Genomic DNA, 13,884 nt, shown 5'->3' with positions numbered 1-13,884 from the left:
AAAAAGTCGGCCCTCGCTGCACACGATACATCGCGTCGTGTACACCTTGTTGGGACCTCATCTTTTCAAGCCGAAGCCTAATGTATGGCCCTTAAAACCTTCGCCCCCAGACGTCACTATGTGTTGTCGGAGATGAGCCAACGTCTGCCTCCCGTCGACGCGATGGCCATATGAGTATCTGGGGTTTGTGAATGTCAGTCGTTGAACAGCGTCACAGCTTCCAGCATTGTTCGAAAAGGATCTTTGCGCGCAACCTTATCACCGTCGCGGGCGCTATCAATGCTTTGAACTTCGCGACTAACAGGGTACCCAGGTATGTAATCGAAAAGTAGATGTGTCGTGATTCGTGAACCAAGCCTATTGCCTTTGTCAATCCACGTCGATCGCGAGTGGAAGGTCGAAAGTTCAGATACTCTGCCTGAAATGGTTGCAGAATGAAATCCACGTTGATGTGCGCATAGACACACGCTTCTTGTCTATCCACGAAACTGGAATGCCACAAGTCCCTCCAGGTCACGCTAATCGAGATGCGCCGCCGGAAAGGCGACGACGGCGCTGATTGACAGCAGGTCTGTACTTAGGAGATCGTTCTGATTCCCCATACGAATAGGAAACATACGAAACAGCGCGAGGAGAGTCAAAGTCACTGGACGGGTGCCCCGAAGCCACAGCAGCGCTCCGATTAGCGAAGAAGGCCCTTGTCGGTGGGCGGACTCGTAAACGAAGCCGATTGAAAGCTCGGGTCTGCCGTAGTCCCACTCGGGCTAGATCACATATTTTAGTCAGTGCGGGCCCCAGCTCTTCTGGGCGTAGTCAGATCTTAGCCCCGAGACCGGTCTTTATGGTGGTCGAACGAAAGTCAAGTCTGCACCAGGCGCACGCATCCACCACCACCTCTACCCAACGCTGCACCACCACCACACATGCAGCGTCTGGTCATGCTCTGGCCGACAAGCACTCTAGAAGGATGGGCGCCGTCCTGGCCCTGTCATCACTCTGTCACCCTTAGTACGGGCCTTGGGACGGAAAGTCCGGCATGATGGGCTTCATAATCCACTCGCCTCGCCAGTCTGCCTTCTTGAATGTCACTTCCCATCACGACACTGTTTGACTTCGTCAGGTTCAAGACCGCGTCGTAGCGGAGCTCACCATCTCCGCCACTACGCAGAACGGCACTTTGCAGTAGGGCCAGGGCTTATTCTCTTTTCACCACACCCCGAAGACCGACCCGTTGATCGGCAAGCACTAAAGTGCATAACTTTTTCGGATTGGTTGATGACCGCTCCGTGTTCACCGTGTCAAAAGACTCTGTCGACGAGTGAAGACACTGCACCCTCTCACTGGCAGCCCTGGTCGCTGTATGTCCCGGCTCCGCTTTTCAGTGCCATCTTGCCCACCGAAGTAGCGTGACTTTCGCACCTCTTCTTCCTTACCTCGACATCACCTATCCGGATGCATGTCTGGACCGGCCATACCACGCCCGTCGCCAGATCCGACGGGCCCCGGTCAGACATGCGCAAGCAGCGTGGACAATAGCATGGCTAACACGCCACGTTTCGACTTTCGCGAACTCAGCAGCGCAGGGCGCGACGACAGTATTTCAACTTCCGTGGACCCACCTTCAACAACCGGCATATCAACCCAGCAATCTCGAGAATCGCGACATGAATCTGCGGCGGCGCAAAAAAATCCCGGACGACATGAAGGCAAGGCGGCCTCGGGTGGCAGTGGCATGTCTGGAAGACGCAATGAGGACGACAATGCGATGACACTTTGGGATCGGCCAGCGTCAGAGCTTCTACTTGCTTCAAGCGACCATAGCGATAACGAGTTTGACGCCGAAGAATTCGCATTGCCAATCGCTCTGGCACGAGCTGGCCTGCAATCGTCACGAACATACGGCATTTCAACTGGCCTCCGCGCGCAATGGACAGGTATCATGCAACATCCCGGGTCAGGATCACCCAACAAAGTCCGACGTGTGGAAAAGCTCACCCGGGCTCGCTCGCACCGACTTTGTCACAAATGTAACACTGAATTTGGCTTGCAAGAACTCTGCAAGACTTGTGGTCATACTCGCTGCAAGGAGTGCAAGAAACGGCCGTCATCATCCAGGCCTATTGAAGTGGTGACAGACTCGACTCGAGTTGTCTCTCAGCAATACTTTGACGTTCCCTCTGACGAGACAATCAAAAATTCTGTGCGCGCAGTCCAGAGCAGTCCTGACCTCGCACAAAGTGCTCGTCCTACATTGTCCTTGGCAGAGCTCCAGCCCACCATCACTTCCAAATCCATCAGTCACGCAGAGTCGTCTCGCAACACGCAATCCTGGCTGCAAAACTTATCACCGCCGCCAGAATTAAATCCACTTCCACGATATTCCTCTGTCAGGATGACCACAACACTATCGAAAATCAGCAATCCAGAAAGCACATTTTTGTTAAATCACGACGACGATCATATTGTGGCACCTCAAACCCTGAAGCACTATCGAAATTTCTCCAGTGCATCCAACGATTTACAACCTATGTCTCCTACAGGATCCGTCACACCATCATCGTTTTCCTTGGCCTCGGCGAGAGCTGGGGATTCCAACGCATCACATGTCGAAAACCCTCGCGTTTTCCGTCGGGCCCGGCACCAAGTGCGCTTCATCTGCGAGCAATGCAGAACTGTCTTTCCGACTCGGCATGAGATGCATTGTCAACAATGTGGGCATGCGCGCTGCAACGAATGTGTGCGTGATCCGTAAGTTGCCTCCCTTTGCGGAAACTCCGGTTACCCTTGTGCTGAAATGCTAATAACCGCGTGCAGGCCTCTTCGTCCTTCCATGTCCGATGTTCCCATCATCGAGCTCCCTTCGATCGAGATCATCACGCAAGGAGAGTCACCACCAACGCAGGACACGGCGGCTGCGATTACATGAGACGCACCATACGCCACAAGCGGCGATCCTCTCTAAGATGGCGTCCGGCTCCGACTTCATGGTGATGATCGCGACCTGAATGTGGTGTCAGTGCATCCCATCCGCTCTGGCAATTTGATCTGCTACACACAAACATCCTCCCAACAATCGCATCGCTCCCCGTAGAGTCCACACAGGGATCATTCCCGGTGGGAGCGGATACGCAGCTCACCAGCATGAGCTTTGATGCCAATCTGCAAGCATCCTTTCTTGACCCCACGCATCGAGCATGAATGAGCGCCACAATGGGCCGGCGTTTCAAGGCAGAGAAGTCAATTTAGAAATGGGCAAAAGCCCTGCAGAATGTCTATTCACATCACCTTAAGCTTTTCTCCATCAATCATGCAAATTACGCCCACCTGCATCAACGATGACGACGAGCGAGCGACCGAAGGACAAAGTTTCGGAGCGTCCATCCATCTAAGTTTTGAGGTTAGACGGACGGTGCTCAACAATAACGACCCGGGAGGAGGGAAGTCTACAAACGACCCTCCCGCAGCACTCATTTGCTTGTTCTTATTTTTCGTTACTTTTCAGATGCAATGATACCCCCTTCTTCATTCAGCTAGGCAGGAACGCATGTGTCTTATTTTGCTTAGATCGAAACCTATATAGATAGATATTGGTACAATACACCAACACTCTGCTCACGCAGCGTTCATCGTCTTCGGTATGGCGTGTCCGCTCTCGTCCAGGATAGACCTTGCTTGTCACCTCCCTTTCCACTCTCCCTTCTACCCCAACCTTCATGTAAGAAAACGCCACAGGGTCCCCTTCTCGTGCGAGAGGACTTGCCAGATGGAGGCCATGTATCAAATCACTGTCCGGCCGCGGAAAGCCGTGCACGTTACAAGCCGCCTCTGATGCTAATAATCATGTAACCGTGATCACCAGCATGGAAACACTTCAGTAACTTCCATCCCCACGTCACAGAAAGGGAAAGAAAAGCAGACCCAAAATGACGGACTCCGTCCTCGCATCATCTCGAAACGTCCATACACATGCCATGACGATACGAAGTCGGGAACGAGAAAACCCTACTCGCACTGCATATGCTCATACCGTAACCTATCTGTCGGGTTGGGTTGGGAGAGCGAACCCAAATGAGCATCTAATGCAACTATTCCACTAAGCATACCCGTTGTGGACATGTCGGCCGTTCATGCATTGAAATAGCTCCCACAGTAGTACACCTGTCTTTTACCACCTCTGTCGCCAGCCCGGTATCTATGCCTGCATGCTCCCTGTACATGTATCCCTCCGTTCGGATTTGGGTACGAGGGCGAAACGGCGTGTGTATAGGTACGGATCACGCCGAAACTTTTGGTGCTATCTTTCTTTCGAGACTTCGTGGGTGATCAACGGGCGGGCGTCAAAGAACGGCGGCGGCGGCGGCGGGACGCGAGGCATTGCCATCCGCGAAGAGCTGGAGTCTTCTACATACCTAGGTACCTACCTACTGATATTACTACGATCAAGAGCACCTGGGCAACGAGTCTACGTTCCTCACATGCTTCCTGTCAGATCCACATGGATGGATTTCTTCCATTCCTTCCCTTTCCTGCCGGATGCAGTGCTGGCTGGCTGCGAAAATGCACTGCATGGCACCCGCGCGCAACGCACGTGCAGACTAGCCCTCTTCCGGAAGATGCACTCGCATTGTTGGTTGGTATCTATGCTTTTCCACATCATCACCAACTCGTCTGCATGATGATGCACGGCTTCTGTTCCATACGTCCCAACTTTTCCCTTGCATATTCCGATGGTGGACAAGTTCATGTCGGTGCGGTGCTCTGTGTTTTATTTGAATTGTACCCCGGTTACATCACTACACGCGCCAGCGGTTCGAACCTCCTTGTCCAGCGCTCTCATCTCCCTGAGCATGTTGGCCCTCCCTCCTTTGAGCGCGGTACGAGGTATGGATGGAATTGGGTTTCGGTGGCTTGAGGAGCTTGCATGGAACTGTTTGGAAGCATTGATCACAGGAGCCATACTTTCTCCTCTGAATCCCTGGTGGATGATAATGCTCTTTACGCTTCAGCGATCCCAAACTCAATGTGTCCCACGAAATTCACGGCGCGACAGGGGGCAGGAAGAACTCTACTTTTTTTTCAGCACGTATGGTGTACTTCCGCCAGATGTTTCGTCATTATCGATTTTCCAGGGATGCCACCAAGTCTGGTCTCAAGGAGGGAAACGCTGATCATCACGGCCGTCAAGAAATCCCACGTCGAACGCCTGCCCGATGTTCGTGATTCTGCACACATTCGAGAGGCACAACGACGGGCGCAATCTACCACTCGCTGGGAACTATAAAAGCAATGCGGCTACCGAAGCCGACGACGATGACGAATTCCGAACAGAAACAAAAGGTCTGGATGTGCAAGGTACAGTAGTGAACACAGAACGAAATGACCAGGGATCATCCAACCACGCGTAGACTTTCCCTCGAATATTCCATACCCATGTCGTCGAGATTTGGAATGATGAGTCTGGCCAGATCGATAGGCACGTGGAATGGGCAAGTCTTCGCGTGGCTCAGGTGGTTCCAAGGTTTTGTCGGGACGTGTGTGATGAGGAAAACGTGGGAATTTGCACCGAGCCAACCCCTCGGAGCGGCACAATTTGATGGGAAACTTGGGGCGAGCGAAAGCCCCGCTGGAGCTGGCTGTCTGTGCTTCTTTTCTCGGCCTGCGATCCAGACTCTGGCGTCTGTCTCTCCCTCTCGCACTCTCTGCCAGATGTGTAAAACAATGCTTCTCATCATGGTTCTCATAAATACATCCTTGCATATTTTATAACATTGCTTTATATCAATCTTTTCAGCCACCAAATGGAATCGAAATTGTTATGCACACAAAACATGGGCGCCATGCGAGTACACCGAGAGGATGCGAGCATATTGCATGAAACCCGACCAACGAATTTCCCACTCAACCGACGGATGGGCAGAGAGGCGAAAACCTGCAATTCAAATCGAAGGTGAGAGAGAGTGCCGTCCGCAGCATATCCTCCTGCACGTGCGCATGGGCATGGGACATGGGTACAAAGTCTGGTTCGAAATGCGTTGTCACCCGTCACTCTCCCATCCATGCTGGCGGGCACTGCACCCGACAAATGGGTCCCTAAGTTTTTGATTGACGGGCGGCCACGGCCAACAGATGGTGCGCGACGACGACGGGGATGCAGGCTCCATGCATCCCGAAAGCATGGGCGCCCACGCAGGAATGCATCGATTGCCGTGTCAAACTTCTTTCCTTACATCTGCCGAACCTGGCCGCTGGGAACACCAACGAAACTTGATTTCTTAAGAGTACAGTGTAATCACATGCAGTAGTGGGTAGTAGTAGTGTCATTATCGAGACGCTCTCTCTAGGACACCACCGCAGTGCCGGGCCTGTTGGGAAGGTTATTGAAAATGAAGATCGGATGAATCCATAGCCTGCAAGTGAAAACGCACGATAGAGTGACTCGACTTGGATGTGCTGTGCAGACATATTGATGAAGGCCGACATTAGTCCAAATGGAGATTTGGATGCCCAGTTTCCACGCCCAATGGGGAACTCTCGTCTCAATCTTGCTGCCCCAAGTGGCTTCTATGACATGAAGGTGGCAGTGATCGAAAGGCACATCCATCCCGATGGGGCTTCCCGACTGGTCTCATCTCGCATTTGTCGAAAAGTCAATTCTGCATCTGGGGACAATCTACGATATGGTCGCGTCTCCTCTCATCTCGATAATTATATCATCGTGAGCATTGAGATTGCTCGAGGGATGTGCTTTCCTGTCTCAGGCACGTCCCATTCATCGTGATGCTGGTGCATACCTACTATATTGTGTGATGTGGCTTGCATGAGTCCTCTTTCTCTAGTGAAACGCACGCATTGACGGAAAGAAGTCGTGTGGAAAAGCGTACACACACCACCACCACCACCAATGTTTGTGTCCCGATATTTATGGTCGCAATACCTCGGGCAGGGAATGAGTCATAACACCATCATCGCAAAAGCAATTCTTCGGCGTCATTCCTCCTCGAAAAGAAAGGAAAAGCATGACGGTGGTACAATAATTGGCACCTCCACCTGAAAGTCCCGTCCCACACCGACGCAACGCACGGGTACGTCAAGCGTGGACGCCACGTTCTGCAGCCAACTCATGGGCGGGTCGTCCGCGCCCACTCGCCGGGGAGAGGAGATACATCGCCATGAGGCCGGCATTCCCAACCATGATGAGTGAGCACACACGCAAAGACATACACACACGCCCGGCTCCTCGGGTCGCTGTTCCATGCGCTCTGGACTCTTTTGGGAAAGTGAATAGAGGCAGATGAGGCGAGCACGAATCGAGGCCTTGTTCCCAGCGCGTCCGTCTGGACCTCACGATGGTTCCAACAGGCTAATTGATTTTGCATGAGATCGAATGCGCCAGTGTAGTCTCATGTGGACCAAAAAAAACCCCAATCCTGTTTCCAAACCGATCGAACTTTCAGGTCAGCGTAGATCCGGTCCGTCGAGATGGAGCGAAGTTTAAGAATTCCCTCATGCCAATACAGAATCCCCAAGCTCCTCGGACTCGGACTAGGACTCGAAAAGTGTTTCCCAAGGACTGCTGCAATGTCATGTCGTCGTACATGACGCATATGCAGACGCGCATGTTGGAAACCCAACAGTCGAAATCCCTTGCTTGCTACCCGGGTCCGTGGTGCAGGTTTGAACCGCAAATGGACTGCATTATTTCTTTTTTTACAAGATTGCCACGCTGGTCAGATGCAATCGCTGGCATTGTCCGGCTGGCCACCTACATTCAGGTGAGGAGACCAATGACTACTTCCTTCCTTCTCTTTTCTCCCGTATTTCGGACTTCATCCTCGGGGAGAACGGTATATGTATCCCGGTCAGAACGTGCACGACAACCCAGGTAGTCGAGGGCATGAATGGTGGAGATATGAAATCAACGTCGCTGGTCAGAAGAGGGAATGATATCGTACAAAGCATCGTCAAATTTAGTCATGGCGATGAGTGAGCCCGACCCGACATCAAGCAATAAAAAGAAACAAACAAATCATCTTGAAGAAAAGCAATACGCAGCGCCTCCTTTTCACCCAGGGGACCGTTCCTCATTATCCGTCATAATCATCTTCATCCGCATCACTAGCCGATCTCGCCTTGAATTTCTTCCGCATCTGTCCAGACGGCCCAACGCTCCGCTTCCTCTTCCTCGGAGTCCCTAGCGGCTGGGAGCCACTACGTTCAGAAGCAGTATCGCTGCGAGCATCGTCGATCATGTTGTCCATGTCCGTATCACCGTCCTCGTCGGAACCGACCTTGACCTCGTCATCGCGTTTGAAGGTCTCGGCGAAAGCGTTGCAGATAGCTCGCTGGTCGACTTCGGTGGCGGCGACCTTGTAGATTTTGTTGATGCGGTTCTGGTAGGAGTCGGCCAGGGCGGTGTAGTTCGGGGCTTTGATCGCCTTTGTGGCGGCGTCTTTGGCCGAACCTTTCTTTGGTTTGCCTTTGTATTTGTGCATGCTCCAGGCGCGTCGGAGGAAGGAGTGGGTTTCGAATAGTAGGGAGAGAATTTGGGAGAAGACTGCCAGCTGTTGAAGGCGTGCCGGGTCGATATATTGTGGTAATTGATTCGGAGCCGTCTCGGTCATTTCAGCGGGATTTACTTCAATTGAACTTGTCACGTCAGGCATGAGCAGCTGCTGTACTTCAGTTTCTATCGCTTGAGCGACCGGCGTACCAGTGGTCGAGAAGGTCTTCTCGAGACAAGTGAGCAGGTGGTGCACTTCTTCGCCTCGTTCAAACTCTAAATATGCCATAGCTTCGACACTGAAACGTGCCGAATGAAGTCGCTCGGGCATCGGGGACGATGGCACGAATGAGGAAGGATCGAATGCAATCTTTGAACACATTGACGTGAAGAGCTTCGCGCGAACCTTGGCCTTGCCAGTCTTGAGTACTTCCCAGAGAAAGTGCAGCTTCGAAACCGGAGGTTGACCAGTGCACCCGGTGATGTCCTGGGATAGATTGCACTGATACTGAAAAGTCTTCTCCAGCGAGCGCGGAAGATCTGATTCGAAAGTGCCTTCGTGCTTGGAGTATTGCGATTTGTGCTCCAGGAAAGCCATCTTTGCAACGACGGGGTTGGGACAAGTTTCTAACGCGACAAGACAGTATCCACTCTGGCGAGGTGTAGCTCGGCCTTGACGGTTGATACTGACAACAATGCGGGCCGCAGACATGGCGACATCGTCTTGCGATGCGAGAGCGATTCGCAGGAAGTCCTCGAGGAACGTCTGGGCCAGTACTCCAAAGGCGCTGTCCAAGCCGGTCGCTTGATAAGTATTGCCCAATCGCTCTGTGCCAGACTCGATTCCAGTGCCGAGCTGGGGCACACTCCCATCGTCTTCAGGCTTCTCCTGGGCCGAGAAGAAGTTGGCGATGCTTGACAGCAAGACTTGCTCAAGCTCTTGTATGTTGTCGGCAAATACCATTTTGAAAGCATTGAGAACATCCTCGCGCAAGAAATGCGTTGGGCAGCGGTGGCAGACCGCACAAATGCTGGAGAGCGCAGCGACTCGAACTTCGTGTGGATGTTTCGGACTTGTGAAACGGCAGGAGAGCATCACCATGTACGCCGATACAGAGTCGCCCTTGAAGCCCGGGCAGTCCGTTGCGCTCTGAAATAATGCCAGGTGTGACTCGAAATCGCAAGCTTTGCCAAAGTGGCCAATGATGTAAAGCAATCGTTCTACCTTCCGGGCTTCTGCAGGATTCGTGGCTAGATCAACATTGGTCCGCATGCCCACCGCTTTGAGAGCTGATCTTGTCAGGGAGACCAGGCGCCCTGTGTTGTCCAGTACATCTGCGATAGCTGCTAGGCAAGGCGCCACGGTCGCCAACTCAGAGCTTGGAATACGCTGCACAGATTTCAACAGTGACTCCTGCAGATTTCGTAGTACGACATGACTGATAGCCGTCACGTAGGGGAATGTATAGCGAAAGATGGTGATGACATGCTGAAAGACACGGAGGTCATCTTGCGAATTCAAATTCTTGGCGTATGGCTCAAGACGCTCGAGTTGGTTGGCACTGAACAGTTTCGGTGCAGCTTTTGCAAAGATGGTCAGTGTACGCAAGATGGCCCACTGCTGAGGTGAGCCCGGGATGTCGCTGCTGTCAATAACACCGTCAAACAATGTCGCCACAAAGGCTTTGCAAGCCTTATGACTTTCAGAAGCACTCGCTGGCTTTGTCGATATCCTTCTAACTAGGCCTTCGAGAACGTCCACAACTGCCTCGCTGGAGTCGACAGTTTTAATGATCATCGAAACTTGTTCACGAAGCTGTATGGAAACATCGATCCCATTCTTTGATTCGCCAAAGCCAGAAAACCAGATCTCTTCTATGGTGTTCAGCGCAACCTCAGCTACGCTTTCTTCCGAATCAGCAACTCGACAAATGACTGCATTAGCGATAACGGCGCGCGCGTTGGTATCCTTGATCATCGAATATAGCTGCTTCAAAAACTTGATGGCGCGCTTGCGGATAAGCGCCGAGGCATCTGTTGTTCGCTCAATAACTCGGGTATTGACTCGGGCTGCAAGGGACGGCTGTAGCGAGACACACTTCTCGATCAATATCATTGCAGAATCTCTGACCAAACTTGACTTGTCCCTTGTCGCACGCAGGATTGATTCTAGCAGATGAACTTCAGAATCAAGCAAATTTGGGCTTTTCTCTAATAAATTTGTAACGCTTTTGATCGCACGACTCCGGATTGTTGATTGCTCGCTTGTCATGGATTTCAGCAAGATGGAGAGCATACGAGGGAACGCACGGCAGAGCAGCAGGCGTGATGTCACAATCTTTGCTGCAAGCTTTCCCATTGAAGTGGTGACATTGGCGTACTCGGGATCTTCTTCCAGCCAGAGCGGATCATATATCATGTTCAGGATCTTGCGTTTCAGATGCCTCATTTCTGTGGTATCCGACGATGGCATATCCTTGCTGTTGAGATGTTCAGCCCATTGAACAAGATGGTAGCCTCGCGCGGTCTGTAGGTGTGCGTCTGTCTCTCCGCGGGCATGCAAATACTCAATGACTACTCGATATGGGCCGTCGAACGAGGTCAGATCTGCAATGCTTGATGTACCATCTGCTAAACTGCTTGCCATCGCAGCTAAACGTTGCGAGATCGGGTCGCTCGTGTCGATCGACTTGGCATATTCCTGAGTCGACATGCGAACATCAAGGATAGCAGAGCCGATGGTTCCCAGCAGCTCGAGTGCCAGGGACTTGGATGGTGCTGGAGATTTGGGATTTTCGGCGATGCCAAACATCTGACCAACGAGTTTACGAAGTAACAACTCGCCAGACGGCCAATCGCTGGATGTCAGGACATTGATGAAATCCTCGGTGAAAATATCAAGCAACTTGCGAAAAGGTTCATCACTTGACTTGGTTGTGCTCAAGGCACGACGCAAAAGAGTGCCGACGATTTCCGTCGCATTCAGTTGCGCAGCATTGTACAACTCCTTTGCGGTCGATGCGAGATCGTCACGCTGTTTGGCGTTTGGCATCTTATTGGACTTGCGTCCTTTCTTCTGTCGGGGGCCGTCTTCATCGGAAGAGTCGTCGTCAGACTCTTCCGTCGCTGATTCATCCTCATCTGCGCTGGCGTCATCATCGAAGGCCTTGAAGTCGGCACCTGCCATGGCACTTGTTTGAACGAGTCGCATTAAAAGTGCGGAGACAAGTTGTATGGGCTTTGCGTCAATCAGCGCGAATTGACGAGCATTCTGCTTTGTGGGCGGAAGCTTCTCCAGCGACTGCAAGATTTGGTCGATGATGTATTCACGCTGCCCAGTATATTTCGTGAAGATCTTAGCAACAAGATCCATACTGGACCGGCGCATATTCTCGAAAACCGCAAGTCCAAGCGCGCTTTCCTTTTCTGTAGGCGCATTGTCGCCGAAGATCAAAGTCCTACACATCAACTCCGCACTGGATATGCCGCTTTCATCGATGTTTGTCTTTGAAAATAGATCGCCGAGCAGGCGTAAGCATTTCTGCACGCCTTTTATCAGTCCTTGGAGGTCTGCTCGGTTCTCTGCAGCTATCGCAAATATGCGATTTGGAGGTCCGTCTCGATCACCTTTGCTCTTCTCTCCGCGCATCGGGCGTTCTCCGACGACAGGGATGATGCAACCGTCAATCACCCATCGCAGCGCGTAGAGAACAGCTTTGACGTTATCTTCAGACTGTGTCTCTTTGAAGCGAAAGGCTCCCACCATAATGCGCGTCATGGTACGAGCAGCGACAAGACCCGATTTGACCGTCGCAATGCGTTTGAGCCACTCATTTGTGTCTTCGTCTGACCAATCTTCGTTGATTTGCAATGATGTTGAGGTAATGGCAGAAATAGCAGCTTCACACACACGTTGCGCTCTAAGGAGGCTTTCGACTTCGATATCGCAAAGTCGCCCTGCGGAAACTACCTTAGCGGTTGCAGTATCAAGCTCGTCTTGGGCCCGCGAACGCAGAACAGACACCGATGAACCTTGCACATCGCAAGTTCCGAACAGATGGTTCTGGCGTACTGGTGCTTCTCCCGAAGTGTCGGGTTGCATATGGTCTTCTGCCTCAAATATCGCTTGTAACTGGGACTGGAGATTCTCAACTGCTGCGGCTGCTTGTCGTTGTTGATCCGCGCTTAGCCTTGGTATCGTGGGGGTTTGCTTGCTTGCGACCGGATCCAGGGGAATGCTCGATGTGGGAATGAACTCATATTGCTCACGCTGAGCTGGGGTTAATGACTTTGGAATCACATACAACCGTGAATGTACTGGTGTCGTCGCCTCTACTGGTGGCATAACTGGGTTCTCTGCCACCGCGGTTGGTTGGACGACTGCAATTGGTCGTGTTATGAGAGGCTCTGCCGTAGAAATCCTCTCATACTCACTGCGTATAGCAGGATTCACTACATCGAGTTGTACGACTGCCTGGAGCGCTTGCGGACGGGACTCTATCGGAACTTGAGCTTCAGTCTTGAGTTTCTGCTTGACAGGCACAGCGGTATTCTGGACAGGCGCAGAGACATTCTGTACTAGAACCTTTGATGGCGCTCGTGAAGTATGCTCATCTGCGCTGCGGTATCGTACGAAAGGCGTTTCTGTGTTGTCAAACACCATCTTTGCAAATGGAGACAACTCCACGGCCTTGGCGGGTGCCGCATTGTGTCCATTGCTTCTCGATATCGTTCTCTTTGCACACTTAAACTTCAATTGTGTCAGATTGTCCGGATTCAACAGCTTTTGCACATCTCGAATCGTCCTCTGGCATCGTTTCGAAGCTTCGTCTGCCGTTCGTGCGCGCATGCTTAGTTGTTCCAACTCTTTTCTGACGGCTTGCACATCGCTCTGGTCCTCGAATGCAGCAGGGGACGAGCGAGGAAGGGCGAGGAAGGGCGGTATAAGAGCTTTAAATATTGCAGTCAGCAACCAACCTTGTCAACAAAGGCAGTGTGTGACTTGTTGGATGACACTTCTGCGTTCGAAAAGCATCTGTCACATGTCAAACTTACTGGAATTGAACGGCACAATTGAGCTGAAGGGCGAGAATGGAATCGCCTCATTTACTGTCGGAAGGCGAACCCTGCTAGGCTGCGCCCGGTATTGATCAGAACCATCTTCCATGTTTGCGATCCGACTGATCGCGCTTTGCGCGCCTGCATTTCTCGACTCAAAGAACTTCCATCTGTCGAGGATTTCTGCATGTGTTTGCGGCGCAATTCAAGTGATGAATTGACATGTCGATTATAGCCCAGACAGTCAAAGTTGCAAGGGAGCAAGGTATCGCGTGCGACTTCACTTGGCCAGTCGCTAGATTGTGTCCAAAGGCAGGCATCTAAGT

At 52.0% G+C, this 13,884-nt stretch overlaps 3 protein-coding genes across 3 annotated transcripts; 1 reads left to right on the top strand and 2 right to left on the bottom strand.

Moving 5' to 3' along the window:
• Positions 1–1,537: 1,537 nt before the first annotated feature.
• On the top strand, positions 1,538–2,926 carry K489DRAFT_411147 (uncharacterized protein; the record flags this gene model as incomplete). Its single annotated transcript, XM_033607778.1, has 2 exons — positions 1,538–2,748; positions 2,815–2,926. The coding sequence occupies 2 exons, from the start codon at positions 1,538–1,540 to the stop codon at positions 2,924–2,926; spliced, it is 1,323 nt and encodes a 440-aa protein (XP_033458753.1).
• Positions 2,927–5,230: 2,304 nt separating this feature from the next.
• K489DRAFT_254704 (uncharacterized protein) lies at positions 5,231–5,923 on the bottom strand. The gene has a single exon (XM_033599990.1). It carries the CDS (start codon positions 5,755–5,757, stop codon positions 5,293–5,295), a length of 465 nt encoding a protein of 154 aa, XP_033458752.1. The 5' UTR covers positions 5,758–5,923; the 3' UTR covers positions 5,231–5,292.
• A 1,761-nt stretch (positions 5,924–7,684) lies between these two features.
• Positions 7,685–13,849, bottom strand: K489DRAFT_402570 (uncharacterized protein). Its single transcript, XM_033607054.1, has 2 exons — positions 13,556–13,849; positions 7,685–13,450 (listed from the first exon to the last, which is right to left on the bottom strand). Exons 1-2 carry the CDS (start codon positions 13,665–13,667, stop codon positions 8,085–8,087), a joined length of 5,478 nt encoding a protein of 1,825 aa, XP_033458751.1. The 5' UTR covers positions 13,668–13,849; the 3' UTR covers positions 7,685–8,084.
• Between the last annotated feature and the right edge of the window lie 35 nt (positions 13,850–13,884).

This window comes from Dissoconium aciculare, assembly GCF_010015565.1.
Source record: "Dissoconium aciculare CBS 342.82 unplaced genomic scaffold K489scaffold_8, whole genome shotgun sequence".
NCBI classification, from domain to species: domain Eukaryota; kingdom Fungi; phylum Ascomycota; class Dothideomycetes; order Mycosphaerellales; family Dissoconiaceae; genus Dissoconium; species Dissoconium aciculare.
This window is presented reverse-complemented; position numbering and strand designations above follow the sequence as displayed.